This window comes from Platichthys flesus, chromosome 9 (assembly GCF_949316205.1).
Source record: "Platichthys flesus chromosome 9, fPlaFle2.1, whole genome shotgun sequence".
Lineage (NCBI taxonomy): Eukaryota > Metazoa > Chordata > Actinopteri > Pleuronectiformes > Pleuronectidae > Platichthys > Platichthys flesus.
In genome coordinates, this window is record NC_084953.1 from 6,110,802 (window position 1) to 6,126,680 (window position 15,879).

At 43.9% G+C, this 15,879-nt stretch overlaps 1 protein-coding gene across 1 annotated transcript in view; it reads left to right on the top strand.

Moving 5' to 3' along the window:
- Positions 1 to 15,879, top strand: part of raver2 (ribonucleoprotein, PTB-binding 2) — a 66,562-nt gene that overhangs the window by 37,706 nt on the left and 12,977 nt on the right. The window contains exons 5-9 of the mRNA XM_062396190.1: positions 5,505 to 5,696; positions 10,591 to 10,711; positions 13,280 to 13,362; positions 13,462 to 13,560; positions 14,444 to 14,555. Coding sequence (XP_062252174.1) covers positions 5,505 to 5,696; positions 10,591 to 10,711; positions 13,280 to 13,362; positions 13,462 to 13,560; positions 14,444 to 14,555 — 607 coding nt within the window. The remainder of the gene's footprint in view (positions 1 to 5,504; positions 5,697 to 10,590; positions 10,712 to 13,279; positions 13,363 to 13,461; positions 13,561 to 14,443; positions 14,556 to 15,879) is intronic.

Consider the following 15,879-nt stretch of genomic DNA (forward strand, 5'->3'; position numbering starts at 1 on the left):
TTTACATAGTAGGCTACATAGTTTTTGTAAATCTGAGAAATAAACCTAAGTGCTAGCAATAAAAAGGGCCTTTACTTTACAGTTTCACTGTAAAAAGGGCCTTTATGGATTTCTAAGCCATGTTTACCCAGCCTTTACCATTTCAAACATACTGTTGGATGAAGATCATTCAGCTTTTTTATGGGGAGCAGGTGTAATTTGTCTTGTTTTTCACATTCCCTCTGTCCAGCAACACCTCTTCCTCCTCAGACCTCAGCTGTAACAAGGAGGTCACCTTATCTTTGCTCTGGAAATCCACCGGTTCAGTGGACAGCCTCCGACGCACAGCGAGGCTACACGTGTGAACACAGAGAGCCAGAGAAGCAAACAGCTGCTGTGTGCGTGGGTCATGCACAGTGCACACCGGCCCTACTGCCAATTTGCATAATTTTTTTCTGCAAATCTAAATAATGATGGAATATTGTATATGGCGTGAGAGCAGTAGGAGTAGAAATATGAGCACTCGGCATCATTACTCAGGCGTGTACACAGACATGGAGTTGATGATGGCTTCAACGCCATTTGCTCCCAATGCAATTTAATATAATGTATAATATATGTTCCGCAGTTTAGCCTCCTCCACAGCGACACATAGAAATAATGATTAGCTACTTTTTATTTGTTTTCCCTCCTGTCTGTTCTGCCTCATGTTCTCTGTCAGCCTCCATCCCTCCATCCCTCCATCCCTCCATCCCTTCATCTCTCTACTTCTCCATATGTCTGTTACTTTTTAACTCCATCCATCCATCCATCCATCCATCCATCCATCCATCCATCCATCCATCCATCCATCCATCCATCCTTCAAACCACTTGTCATTTATTCATTCACGGGTGTTTGTCTTCTTCACTCCTCCTTTCTCTCTTCTTCTCTCCATCCTTTCCTCACTCCCACACTCTCCACCTCTACCACTCCATCCATCCATCTATCCATCCATCTATCTATCTATCTATCTATCCATCCATCATTGGTGGAGTGGTTCAGGTCATTTCCATACCGGTTGCTTAATGTATGCTGATGATAATAGCCTATCGACCTCCCCCTCATACATCCACTTTTCTCCCTTGTTCCATTCCTTCCTCTATCCATCCCCCTGTTCTAACCGGAGGGAACAGCAGACGTATGGGAGGGGGGCGAGGAGGAGGTGGAGGGCCACTTGATGGAACACTGAGGGTAACAGGCGTCAGCGCTCAGGATGAGAAAGTGCAAATACATTTGTTTCCTACTGATTCGTAATCTGCTCACTTTCACAGAAAAAAGCCTCTGATATGATTGTAATCGCACATATCAGTGATTATATGGTAATTTCATTTTGAAAGTTTAATTGCAATCACCAATCCTCTGGAGCTGAGCTTTTTTCGGGCGTCGTTGTAAATGCTGTCAATGTTTATTTACATGGTGCCCTGAAAGAAAACTTTAGAGTGCAACCGGAGGACTGACCTCCGGTTGGGCTTTTTAATAATAAATAAGACATATAATGTTTTTTCAGTTTTTTTGTGTCAGTAAAAGTTCTGCTAGGTTGAAGTTCCGGAAAAAACTTCTCTTGAAACACATCTTCATTCATCTGGCTCATAGTTTCAAACCTTTGTGATGTCATGTGACATTACGATACCCCACACTGGCACAACTCTTACCTGGCAGCTAATCTGGAGCCTAACAGAGAGCAAAGACGGACACTTGCTAGTCACACTGGAAGCGGGTGACCAATCACAACAGAGTGGGCCAGCTGGCCAATCAGAGTAGACTGGGCTACAGCAGCTAAAACCACTGTCAGAAATGGGCAGTATGAAAAAAGAGATGAGTTTTCTGAACATTAGAGCACGAAAACCTTTTCAAGTACTAAACCAAGTTCAAATTGGGAGCCTGAACTAAATGTCCCCTTTAATTTGGAATATTTGATGGTTATCGCTCTAAATAATGCTGTTTTATTATTATATTATTATTTTTGTTGTGTAGAGGAACTTCACATAAAGATGAGTCGGACGGGGAACCTGCTGCTTGAGGCGTATGTACCCATGTAGACAACATCCAAATCTTCTGCTAATAGATTAGCCCTTAAATTGCTGTGTTTGTCTAAACAGCGGTTCCCATGCCATAAAACTCACGTTTAAGAAGTAGATACCAGAACATGTTTGGCAGATAAGTGTCTTTAAAATTAGTCTTAAATTACCAACATATTGGTGGTGAATACTATTGCAACCATAATGAAGCATGATTATTATTTCATGCAGAGCAGCCTCAGTAGTAAACATGCTATCGTCACGCCACCTGCTACATGTTGCTGCTGCTGGTTAATTTCTCGCTCCAGCACTCTGGCCTCCTCCTGTTCTGTTTCCCTATTAACTCTGATACACTAGACATCTTGTGCCCTGTGTATTATGTGTGTTCATGTCTCTCTGTGATACTGTGACATTCTTGGAATCTTTTCTTTTGCCGTTTGGGTTCAATTACTCACAAATTTCGAGTTCTTTCTCTGCAAATGTGTGAGTTAGATTCTTGGACTCTGTGAAGCTGTGGTAATTCTCCACCTGTTAACACTGTGATGCTCTGGTAGAACACTGTGGCTGTGAATAAGAATCCGACTTGATGGTTGATCTGTTTAGCTGCCTGCTGTTAAAGTGCTGCTCACTGTGGAGAGTCTGGAGCTCGAGTGTTCAGACTCTGAAATCCCAGCGCTTTTGTCTGCAGATATTTTTGAGGGCAGTTTCTTTAATTTCTCTAAAAGCCGAATACATTTTTGTTGAGGAACTTGATTGTGAAAAACCCCAAACTGTGGCGATCAAGATGTTTTGGCTGCACTAAATGGACTGTATTTATATGGAGCTTTTTCCAGTATCGAAGGGCTTAACAGTCCTTCACCTTCACAGTCAAACAGTATTTCTATTGACACTTCAGAACGCAGACTGGATGAGTCAGGGGATCGAACCTCTGACCCTCTGGACGATCCTCTTTACCTCCTGAATCACAGCAGTCCAATGTCAAACTGCCCGGACGTGATTCTGCACAGTGAGGCTCAAACATCCAAGTGAAGAATTAGCTAAACACATTTTAGTGTTCATGAGGGTCTGTGAACTGTCTCAGACAGTGGACACGTCCTTTCAAGGGTTAGATAAATCAAGAACTTTTTTTATTTTTTAGTATCGAAACTTAAATGATCCACTTCTAATAATAGTAATTAACCATAAGCTTTTAGCTTTTAGCCATTATGATTGCTCTGCGTCATCCATTAGCTCCGATGTATTAGTCCGCCTGCACTATGTAGCTGGTCCTCACACACTCCACTCAAATATGAACCTTCTTGACAGAGCAGTACATCTAAAGTCAGGTTAAAGGTCAGCGGCACTCCGACCTTGAGAGATCCATTGATTGACCTGCAATGTTCCATCAACTCATTAAGTTGGAAAAAAGCCATATGTTGGATGCTTTTACACAGATTTTTCGAATCTCTGTGTGCGTGTGTGTGTGTTTGTGTGTGTGTGTGTGTGTGTGTGTGTGTGTGTGTGTCTGTGTGTGAAGTTGTTACTCCCTCCAGCAATACAGGAAGAGCAAGAGGATGTATTTCTTACATCATACACCTTTTTTATATCTGTCCTTCTATATATGTGGCACTGAGACAAGCTTTTTTACCTCCACCACAAAATAGTTGTGTCAGTTACACACACACACACACACACACCTACACACACCCTCACATCTTTGCATGGAGGTTTTCTCGGGCCTGGACAATATAGATTTTGTTTGTGAGTCAATGCAGATGCCTATATTTGGCAGTAAAAGAATTTCCAATACTTGGTCGGATTCTGCACTTCACTAACTTTGCGTGTATGGATGGCTGCTCTGTGGGGGGGGGGGGGGGGGCATTGAATCCAAACGCACAATCAGCTCTGTGGGTAAATACTGTTCCAGGACGGTGCAGTGAACTAAATGCAGAAATAGAAAGCAGGCTGATTGTAGGAGCACACTTTGATTGCACTGCTGGTTTATGAAAAGAGAACAAATGAAAATGTTTCCAGGCTTTTTACTTTGAAAGGGAAACGTCTATCAGCTTATACTGATAATTAGAATCATCAGTGAGTAGCCACGTTTGCTTGTTGCACATTAAAGGAAGAATCCAGTCTTAAACACATTCACTTCATTAAAACAGCTGTTTTGCATCAATGCATCTGGAGTGTGTGTGTGTGTTATTTTTTTTATTCCTGCAGAACAATTTAGATCAGACGTCAGGTTTTAGTTTCAGTTCATCAGAAATAAAGGCTCGGTAGAGAACATCCATCAGAGGCCGTCCACACGGGGCAGATCTATCCGTTTCTCTTTTGTTCCTGCAGCTCCATGTGGTCTTGTTGTCTTTTGTGTTGGGGCATTGTTCCTCGCTGCTGGCAGCAACAGATAGCACCCTGAGCACTGGTGTATCCGCCGATAGTCACAGGTTTCATTTGGCCCACGCGCACCGGAATGAACAACACCAGCGAGGCTACTGATCATCCGTCCGTCCTCGGTGCCAGATCGTCAGCTTAGCGCCGCAGGACGCGGTTTATCCCATATCCAGCTCCCCGGGTGAGGGATGACGTGCGACCTGGACAGGTTGAGGCAACATGTGCTTGGATCGGAAAAGGATGGACGGAAAACCAAAACCCACACAGACGCGAGGAAAACCTGAATGCGCCGCACAGAAGCTCACCAGCTGGACCCCAGATTCAAACGCAGGAGGCAGAGCTGAAAAGTGAATTATTGAGTAACAATGCAGGGAAGTGGACGGAGAGGTGGAGAAAAGTGAGAGTTGGGAGAGAAGGATATGAAAACCAACAAAAGATTAAAGTAATTTTTTCAGCTTTGTGTTGTCTGTGATTTTTTTTGTCATCCTTTTTTTTTATCTTGACTTTTCATCATTAAACTTACAACAAAGCTTCCAACCACTTCAATACCCAATCTACCCTGTGAAGGAAGAACGCACACCTACAGGGAGCAGGCGTCAACCTCAGGACCAGGAAGACGAGACCGGCCCCGACAGTGGAGATTAAAAATTGTTCCATATTTAAGAAAAGTCTGTTTTTTGAAGATTTGTGATCCTGTGAGCAGTAAACAGATGAAACCGTAAATCTACAGATATCATTGAGGTCGAGGTCTGCTGCAGAAGCATCAATATTCTTATTGATTGAATAAAACGAGTGAAGTTTCTTCCACCCTGAAGCCGAATATTTTTGATCAAAACCAGCTACTTAGCTATGAGCTGATTTTTGCAACTTTGAAAACGTAACTTTCTCGCCTGTACGCCCACGTTGTGTCAAAACAGAAAATGTTGAAAGCAGTGCAGTGACTTTTTATTTTCTGACCGAGGTTACGAAGTTTGGAAAGATGGAAATTGAAACGGTCAATATGCACATCTGAAAGATCGAAATGTAAAAACACGGTGGATTTTATTTAAAGGTTGTAACACTCCTCTTCTTTCCCTTTTTGATCTTTAAAAGCTTGCTCAGGACGAGGGCAGCCCGGTGCGGGGGTTCGGCGTGGTGGAGTACGAGAGCTCGGATCAGGCAGAGGCTGTGCTGACGGAGTTGGACCGGACGCTGGTGGGAGGACAGGAGGTCCGTCTGTCACCATGTTCCCCCGGCACCACGGGGAGAAGCACCCTGGCTGCACTCATCGCCGCCCAGGGGATGGTGAGTAGGATCCACACGAGCGGCCCGGCCAATCGTATTTAACCGTTTACCCTCCGGTACATCCAGGTTCTTTCTGATGGTCGTGTGGAATCTCCGTTAATGCTCAAGCCAAGAGTTTGTGATTGTGTGTCTTAGTACCATTAATAATTAAATCTAGGGAAAATATAATCTCAATTTGAAAGAACATATCAGAAACAGATCCTGGATCAACCATTTCTCTCTGGCCAAATTTGATGGGTTCTGTATTTGGTCCAATTTAAACAAAATTTCGTGGAAATCAATTTTCCATAATCCTGCTTTCAAACACTCATTACTCTGAGAAATCCACTAAAGTGAAAAATCTGATCCAGATCCACACCAAAGTTTTATGGCTTCTCCCCTGATTCATCCTTCCACTAAATTGAGTCGTAATCGATCTGGTAGTTTTGTCGTAATCCTGCCGAATAAGTAACAAACAAAAACATCACGTCCTTAGCGGAGGTCAAAGGGTCACGATACCAACGCCTACCTCCACGGAGGCTAACGCCCAATCTCACCACGTTAAAGACAATGAAGAAAACCCCGGATCTGCCTCTTGTAACATTTGTAGAACTCTCAAGTTGGTGGATCCAGCTCGCCTTGTTAAAGGTAGATTTAAAACAACCATTCATTTCATCAAATCTGGACGTTCACACCGGACGCACACGAGAAAACACAAACAAGGTCAACATTCTCACAGCCACAATCTGATTGTGAATCCAGCACCAACTGGTTAGTGCACGTGGAGCTGTACAGACGCTGTGTGGCTGTGGTGTCCCGCCCACACAGCGCTGTGGATGCAGAGAGGCACTGACATGATAATTATAGTTCTGTGGACTGATTGGGCTCCTCCACCGTCTCCTGCTGCCTGAAATAAACCGAGCTCGCAGCCTGCGACACAGCAGGACTCTGATACACACAGACACCCGCATACACACTGGCGGACTCACACCTACAAGATGTAAACACAAATGAGAGTTTCAATACTGTCGCAGTCCAAGTCGGTTTATGTTCAGTAAGTGAAGGTTCAACTCCAGCGTTTGAGTTTTTCTAGACATTGCATCTTAAAAAAACTTCATCTCACATTCAGTGACAATATGCATTAAACACTCTTTCTCTCTCTGTGTGTGATTAGGTCTTCAATATGGTAAATTGTGTTATGAGGAGCTTTTCCCATTACAAGTCACATTCACACATACGTTCATGCAGCTTTAATTCACATTGCACAGCTCCTTTTCTATCACACGCCAGTCATGCGTGTGGGCACAGCTGTCAGGAGCAGTTTGGGGTTTGGTGTTTTGCCCAAGGACACTACAGAACTCAGAGACTGGAGGAGCAGAGGATCAAACCATCGACCTCCCAATTAGCGGGCCGCCCTCTCTTCCTCCTGAGCCACAGCTGCCATGCCGCTGAAACGGCTCTGACAATTGGCTGCAATCAATTTGCATAGCTTAACTTAAAGAGTGTATTTTTAAATGTGGGATATTTTATTGTCCTGTTTGCGTGTGTGTTTGTGTGTGTTCATGTGTGTGTGTGCGCGTCGTGTGTGTGTGTGTGTGTGCACAAAAAGCCCATAGAAGGATTCTCACCAAACACGTGAGGGCGTCTCCAGATGATTCACTTTTTAAGTTAATTAGTCAAAGTTAAAATCCCCTTTAACCCCAGTCTTACACTTATATCCATCAGAAATGTCTTCCCCATCCTGTGATGCGATATGATGAGTAAGGTCACGAACACAAATATGTCATGCATGTTCAAAAATACATTTTCAAAGTAGTGGGGCCTGTGGGACTATAGACTCGACCTAAAGCTCCTAGACATCATAAAACAACAGGCATCGCCCCGCTGATGTTTTACATTAAATGTTCTATATTATATTTATGCACTTGTTTATGTTCATTGTCTTTTCCTATGTTTGTTTTGTGGTAATATTGACCCGCTTTGTTATTCTGAGCAGCTTCTTCTTATCGGTGTCCTCTCGTGTGCAGGCCTGTTCACCAGTGTGACCTTCCATCGAGTCCAATTAACTCGAACAACCCAAAGTTAATAATGCCACTCCTTCTCCATGTCAGTGATCGTTCTGGTGCTTTTCATGTTCTTCTCTTAAACGGTCAATGAGCAACAAAACACGTCACCTGGAAATCCGCAATTATAGTTTCTCCTGAGTTGCAGGTTTACGGATCGTTACGAGTTCCCCCCCGCAGGCCGTGGAAAATCATTACAGCTCCGTGTTTAACTCACTTCTGTATATGAATATTTCAGATTACACTAATTGAGCTAAGGGAGAGACGCAATTAAAAGTCAGAGGTTGTAACTTGGGAGGAAGATGATGCCAATACTGAAAATCCAATTTACAAAAAAATTATATATTATAATATATACTACTTATACTATATAACAGTATAACGCAGCCCTAAGCCTGTGAGGATACTGTTTTACTCATTACATCTGCAGAGGAGGTTATGTTTTTGCTGTAGGAGTCCATGTGAGCAGACAATTACCTTTCCAACGTATTTGACTCAATAACACTTAAGACACATCCCATGACCTTCGACCTCAGAGGGTCAAGGTGACTGTTGGGCCTTGGCGGAGGATCTCGCTCTACTGAACCTCTTTCTACTTCTTAAATCGCTGCGCCATAATTTTTGGTGAAATGTAACAGACAGGGACATTTTCTCTGAATCTTGTTCTCGGTTTTGAGAGGTTGTAACCTTGAGATGTTTGAAAACCACCAAACTGAATGGAAGCACGGTAACTGTCACAAAAGATGTTGAGAGAATAAAAAACCAAGTAGTTTGTGCTGAATAAATGAGCTTGTGGGAGATAAGGCTGGCGAGGGGGGGGAGAGACATGGACTTGTGAGGGGGTTGATTGTGAGAGGGACGAGAAGAGGAAAAGAGGAGAGACAGAAAATCTTTGGAGGCTGAGAGCACAGCGAGGTCTCTTTACTACCCCAAGGCATTATTTGAAACAATGTGAGATAAAGAGAAACAGCAGACCTTCAGAATAGGATGCTGACCTGCCCCTGCTCCTGCTCCTGCCCCTGCCCCTGCTCCTGCTCCTGCCCCTACCCCTGCTCCTGCTCCAGCTCCTGCTCCTGCTCCTGCTCCTGCTCCTGCTCCTGCTCCTGCTCCTGCTCCTGCTCCTGCTCCTGCTCCTGCTCCTGCCCCTGCTCCTGCCCCTGCCCCTGCTCCTGCTCCTGCTCCTGCTCCTGCTCCTGCTCCTGCTCCTGCTCCAGCTCCTGCTCCTGCTCCTGCTCCTGCTCCAGCTCCTGCTCCTGCTCCTGCTCCTGCTCCTGCTCTCCGAGGCAGATCTCTCATATCTTCAGTTAGCATTGTGAGCGCTGAGGACCAGATGGCCTCCTCCTCCTCCTTCCTCCCTCCTCTCCTCTCCCTCCATCCCTCTCCTTATGCGATACTTCTCGCCTTCCCTTCTTCGCAGCTTCCTTACCTCCCTGGCATGTGTGTGTGTGCGATTGTGTGTGTGTGTGTCAGTGTGTGGGTGTGTGGCTGTATTTTGTGCCAGTAGCCAAACAGACTGATGCATGGTGACTTTTTCTCTCCAGCCAAAAGAAGAGAAATGGCTCTCCAGCTCCCTTTCCTTGAAAGACGCTGTCAGCTATGACTGGCCTTGTTCAGCACCAACACACACATGAACAAACACACACTCAGACACACACTGAAGCCTGACTTTGTTGCTGTAACACACACACTGTGCTGTATGTGTGTTGCAGCCGACTCTCCTCTCTCCCTCTCCTGCTGCTGACAGGCTGGAGTCAAACCCTCTCCGTCCCTGTCAGTAATGTCTTCTCTCTCCGATGTGACACGGAGGAAGCCAGGTTGACGGGAGCCGACGTCGAGCTGTAGCTCAGGGGCAGAGGAGGAGGAGGAGGAGGAGGAGGAGGAGGAGGAGGAAATATCACCATCCTGCTAATGTTGTTTAAAATAGCTGAGTCTCTGGGCCCGTCTGCCACGCAGCCGGTGCCGAGGAGAGGGTCTGACCGAGGGAAAGGCTCCTGCATTCGATTCGACGCAAACTAATTCAATAGGGTTCTATCGGAATCTGTCGAATTAAATTTGCCGCAGCTTAATGAGCGTTTGGATTGGTACTCGGGGAATGTGCCGCACTGCACTGGACGTCTCTCAGTCGAACACGAGTCAGCAGAGATGAGTTCGCTTCTGGGAAACTCAGCTCACGCCGAATGAAACGGAAGCTTTACTGCTATAAAGGGTAAACACCAGCTGTGCCCCTGGTGGTGTTCTGTGTGTACTACAAGCAGAGTTAAAGGGAGCACGCAGCTATAACAGCATCATGACAAATAAAATATAAAATAAAACTTCATGTGACACAAACACACAATCAACTGATACATATATGAGGTCTGCTTTCTAAAAAGACTGGACAGGATTATAGATTAAATGGCTTAGCAAGAAAACTTCCGCTCTCATTCCAGGGGGCGCTAGTGAGGTCATCCCAAACACGGGTCGACTGGAGGACTGTACTATAGCGTCAACATGTAAAGTCTATCGTGGTGCATGTCTGGAAAGAGGCTGCTTCTCTTTGTCAAGTTTCCACCTTCATTTTCCTATCTCCCATCTTTTCTCATGCCTTGTTTTTCCATATTTCTTTTCCCCCTTCAGTTTTTTAGCTCTGTCCCTTTCTCTTTCTATCCTGCTTCCCCCCCCGGTTGTCTCCCGGATCAGCTCCCCCCCCTGCTGACACTGCAGACACATCCTGATGATGTAAACCAGTGTAACGATTACCACAGGGGCCCCTGATGACAGGATCCGAACTCGTACTGTACGGCCGACACGTACACAAACACACACACACTCCCACTTCTCTTTCTCTAACTTGCACCTCGTCTCCTCTCCAGATTCTGAGCAACAGGAAGGGTCTCCTGCCAGAACCGAACCTGGCCCAGTTGCTGACCAGTTTGACGAACCCCGCCGCCCTGCAGATCCTCATGAGGCCATACCACACTGGGAAACGAGGAGGTATGAAAAGCTGCTTTGTGGATTGTGGTCAATACAATCGGCAAAGTCTTCTTTTTTAATTTAAAACATTTCAATTTAACATTCGGGATAACTAACGGCTGTCCCTTGGATCCATAAGTAAATGTCGCCCACATAAACGGTTTATAAAGATGGACATTGCATCTTCAGTTCCAAACACTATTCTAAAATGAAATATCAAAGGCTGCCATCTTAAATTAATGTGTGTTAAAAGGAGTGAAACAGTTTTATAGGGCGATCAGGGGATTTTTAGGAATTAACGATAATAGGAGGAAAATTAAAACTTTAATCTCAAGCAGTGTTTAAAGTGACTTGAAGGTTCAGCATAGAGTAAAAGAGCAGAATATTCAAGTGAAAGCACATGATATTGATTCATATTTAAATTTTAATGTCAATGTGAAGTTTAATTAAAGAGAAATTCAATTGGAAAACGAGCACATTTTTAAACGAAGTGCTACACTTACACTTTAGATGGCTTTGCATCATGCTGCACTTTTTTAAATCATCTTCCATTTGAGGCGTCTCAGGCTCCTGATCAGAGGTCAGTTTCTGTGGAGCTCACGATTCTGTGATCACCTCCTCGACGGCTTCATTATTTGATGAATGGCTAATCAGGTATTAAAATGAAATCGTTTGACATTGTTCGGAACAAATGAGAATAGGAAGAGAAGAGAGAAGGGGGGGGGGGTGTGGGGGAGCTCTCCTGAAGAACAGCACACACAATTAAAGTCTAAAATTAGGGCTTTGATTAAATGTTAAACTTTCTCTACCTATCCTGGAGGAAGCTACTATTAGCATTACATTTATTAAGAGGAGGCCTCGGGATTCAGAGCAGGCGCACTCACACACACACACACAAACACACACACACACACACACACACATACACACACACACACTCACACAAACACACACACAATAGAAATAGGGTGGTTGTGTACTTTACATGGATTATTTTGTCAACACAATCGCCAGCTTTGAAGTCGATCAGGCAGACAGAGTTCCCTCAGTTTATAGATATGAGACATGGGGTTTTCAGACGTCTCACACAAGCTCAGTGACGGAAGACACAACTGCAAAAAAAAGCCGCCACACAACGGAAACACAACCACAATGGAAGTGAGCAACATCAGATGATGACAATGATAGGAGCAGGGTAACTGACTGTGGGGGAGTTTAATAATATCTGTTGTTTCTCACTTAAATGTGTGTTTCAGTCATGTGGCTTTTGCAGTTGTGTTGTGGTGTTTGCGTTGTGGCTTTTGCTGCCGTGTTTTTCCACCGTACTGTTCACACTGTACCTAAAAGAAACATAAACAACAAGCAACACTGATGATAGTCAGTTAACACCTTTGTTGTTGTCGTGTTGATTCAGTGAGTGAAAGGACTGAATATTCTGTTTCCACTGATGGGATGAAAAAAACAGGTAATTTTCTACGCCTCAAAGTTTTGAGCTCTTCAAAGAAAAACAGAAAATGAACTGCTCATCGTGCTGCAAACTAAGAAAACACATGCAAATAGACCAAATTGAAGAAAATACAGAGAGAACAATCCTCATTAATTTGACGAGACATCCACTTCAAATATCCATTAACCAAATCCAGGAATGTGCTGCGGGTGACACAGACGACAGCGAGCCCGGCTGGGTCACTCAGATTTCAGCTCATTTTATCAACACCCAACTTCAGTAACTGCCCAGAAGTCCCAGACTAAAGGAACGTGACCCAGGTCGTTCATGTGTTTTATCAAGTTGCAGTCAGTTGAGCTTTCGGGGGCAGAAAATACCGATGATCGTCTGTAACTATTTCACTGGACGTCTCAGAGCCTGAAAAACAGAGTTTAGTCCTTTGAGGTTTTCAGCAGTAAAACCTTTAACAATTGAACAATAAATTCACGATGGTAGCTACAAATCAGAAATAGTCGAAATACCATAAACAAGAGTTAGACCAAAGGTTGTGTAATAATGAATGAAAAAATAAAATTTCATTTCGCAAAGTGATGAAATACAACAGAGGTTAAAAGCACAGAAGGCGCCTCACACTATAACTGCTGGCATTTAAAAACTGGTGATCGGTTGTGTTAGGAGGAAAAAACTAAAAATAGAAAAACATGAGCACGAATACTGACAATTATTAGTAATATACATTAAACTGCCCTAAACACACAGTTTCACTGACTACACAATGTCTGTCTTGCATTGTTGCATCACACAGACGGTTTTGAACAAAACGGTTTCTGTCTGAGACTAAATGAAGATCGACTCTTCGGAGAAGGTTGAAATGAGAATTTCTCTGCTTTTGTTGTCTATTGATTCGTTTTTTAACCTTTCAGCTTCATTGAGCTTCTTTTCAATTCAAAATAAAAGTTTTATATTTTCAGAAAGTTACATTTCTTGTTGTGTGGATCAGCACAATAACAGTGCTTTACCTTTGTGATGTGATTTGTGCTGTAAATGACTCATGGGTCTGTCTGATCATAGTTCCCCCTGTGAGATGATGTTTGATTAATGCATTAGTGACTGTTTCATATTATTTTGTTTCTGTCTTTAAGGGAAGTACGGCCGTCACAGCAGCATGCCCTTCCTCAGACCCCCCCTCACCACAGCTCTGCTCACCCTGGGAAAAGCACACCAGGTCAACACCACATCAGCATCTGTGGGAGAATGTTTTCTGTGTGTGTGTGTCTGTGTGAGTTTGCTTCACCAACACTTGTTTTCCTCCTTCACTTTGCAGAACGCCATGCTCGGTAATGGACTCGTCCTTCAGAACCTCCTGCACATGCAGCTCGCACAGCAACAGCTCCTTCACATCAAAGACAAGCGCATCAGTAGTGTAAGACACCTCTGTGTGTGTTTGTGTGTGTGTGTGTGTGTGTGTGTGTGTCATGTGCATGTATTTTCTCACACTTTTTAACCTCAACACTTGATGTGTAATGAAACCAAACAACCCAAACGTGACACAATCGAACCGCCACTTCTCCGTTCAGGTTTTTTTAAAAATCTACTTCCACATTGTGATTTGCATATTTTCTTTGGAAATGTTTCATTCAACTGCTGACGTGAAAGTTTAGTCACTGATGTTGTTCTTTAGGATCTGAATACTGACAATTTAGAATGATACAATGCAGAATACTACAACTGAGCATTGGGGCCATATTGAGGAGAGAAAACCTTGAGATTTCGATAATAACTTCATGATATTAAGTTGTAATATTGAGAAAATAGAGTTTTTATCCAACAAAAAAGTTATCTATGAGGATCACAGCATTGAATATCATGCAGATGTAACAACCATCACAGTCGAAAAGCATTTCCTCCTCCAAGAGTTGATTTCCTCCAGGTCCATGAGACCTTTTTTGATCTTCTAACATTCCCCTTGTAAAAAGACACGTAGCCTCAAATTATCACTTCATTCTCATAGTATTACAACTTGTTTCTTGTACAGTTTTGACTTCATTCTCAAAATATTGTGACTTTTCTCGAAATACACAATGTCTTTTGTCCCTGTAAGTGTCCCTAATCCTCCACCTATATGACTGTGTCCTTAGTTTGTTTCTCACTTCTTCCTTCCCTCACTTCCTCTCACTCTCTCTCATATGATTGATCCGCTCTTCGGTCTTTCTCCCACTTTCCCCTCCGCCTCTCATATTTTGTTTCATACTCTCCTTCTCTCTGTGCCTAACGCTCTTCATCGTGCTCTTCTTCCTCCCCCTCAGGTCTCCAGTCTGCTCGGGGACCCGTCCAGGCTGCTGATGCAGAAAGCTCTGTCTCTGCGGCCTCCAGGCCTCGTGGCTCTGGGGAAAGGCCTCCTGGGAGACTCGCCTACAGGTAAGCAGGGCCGAGCCTCAGAGCTCTGCCTCCATCAGAGGATTAAGTGTAATCGCAGCAAACAAGTGAGACACAACCGGGCTTTATGCCGTGCTGCGTTTACCACATTTAATAGAATCTGTATTTATGAAAACTTGAACATTCTGTCTATGCTTAAGCCTTGAACCAGATCTTGCACTTGCCTGCACTCTTATCCTTTTTATGACTTTTTCTTTTGCTGCTTTTTGTAGTTAAAAAATTCAAGAAATCATTGTTATAATTTATAAAGTATTATTATCATGATTTATTTAGTACTTCTCCCATGTTATCGACCACTCAAAGTGCCACAATCACACACACATTCATACAGCCCTATGTACACTGTGCTTCTTCTATCCCTCAGTAGCGCAGGCATCAGGGACAAGTTTAGGTTCTGCATTTTGCCCAGGGACACTTGACTGGAGGAGCTGGGGATCAAACCACCGACCCTCTGGTTAGTGGACAAAACGCTGTCCCCCCCGCCCCCCGTGCCAAAGCTCCCGGCCTCAGTTTCTCATCATCACATCTCTGCCTTACCATTTATAGAGATGTTCAGTACATCGAGAAAACCAAACCTTTAAACCACAAACTTAAACTGAATCATTACTGTTTCTCGCCTTCATTAAAATCACTTCCTCCTCCGGGAAGTTTACGTGAACAGACGTGAAGTAAGAAAGGACATGACAGTACTACACACATGTTACAGGACGTGTGATATGTTCTAATAAGTCTATTGGCAGGTGTCAGATTCCTGAACGTCCCACACTGTGTTCATCACTGTACGACAACACATTTACAATTCAAATCTCCAGCCGAGAGGAGCTGAGTGGTTTTAAATGGAAATCTTGTATCGCAGACGCAGCGTGTGCACAAACAGGAGAAGTTTGCATGTGTGTGTGTATGTCTGTGTCTGCAGTATGTGTGTGTAATGTGCTGCTTTTATCAGTGCATGTGTCAGCTGGGATTGTTTGCTCAAGGCTTGTTAGAGCTGATTGTTTTATTGTGCTGCGGAGGCCATTTTTCACAGCAATATTGGATTTATAATGAGCGCGATCGTGAGTGTGCGTCTTTAAATGGTGTATATTTTTGTGTGTGCTTGTGTGAATGCATGTGTGTTTATTAAACCCTGGAGTGAGTGGAATATTGGGAGTGTGGAGCAAACTGCGGGGCTGTAAATAAAACCCGAGTGGTGATGTATGAACCCATTCTGAAATATTACGAGCGGCTCTGCGGTGACGTCGGGCTGAGATCGGCTTCCAGTCGTCTGAGCGATTCGTCTCTGTCCAGAGGAGACGGAGACACTGAT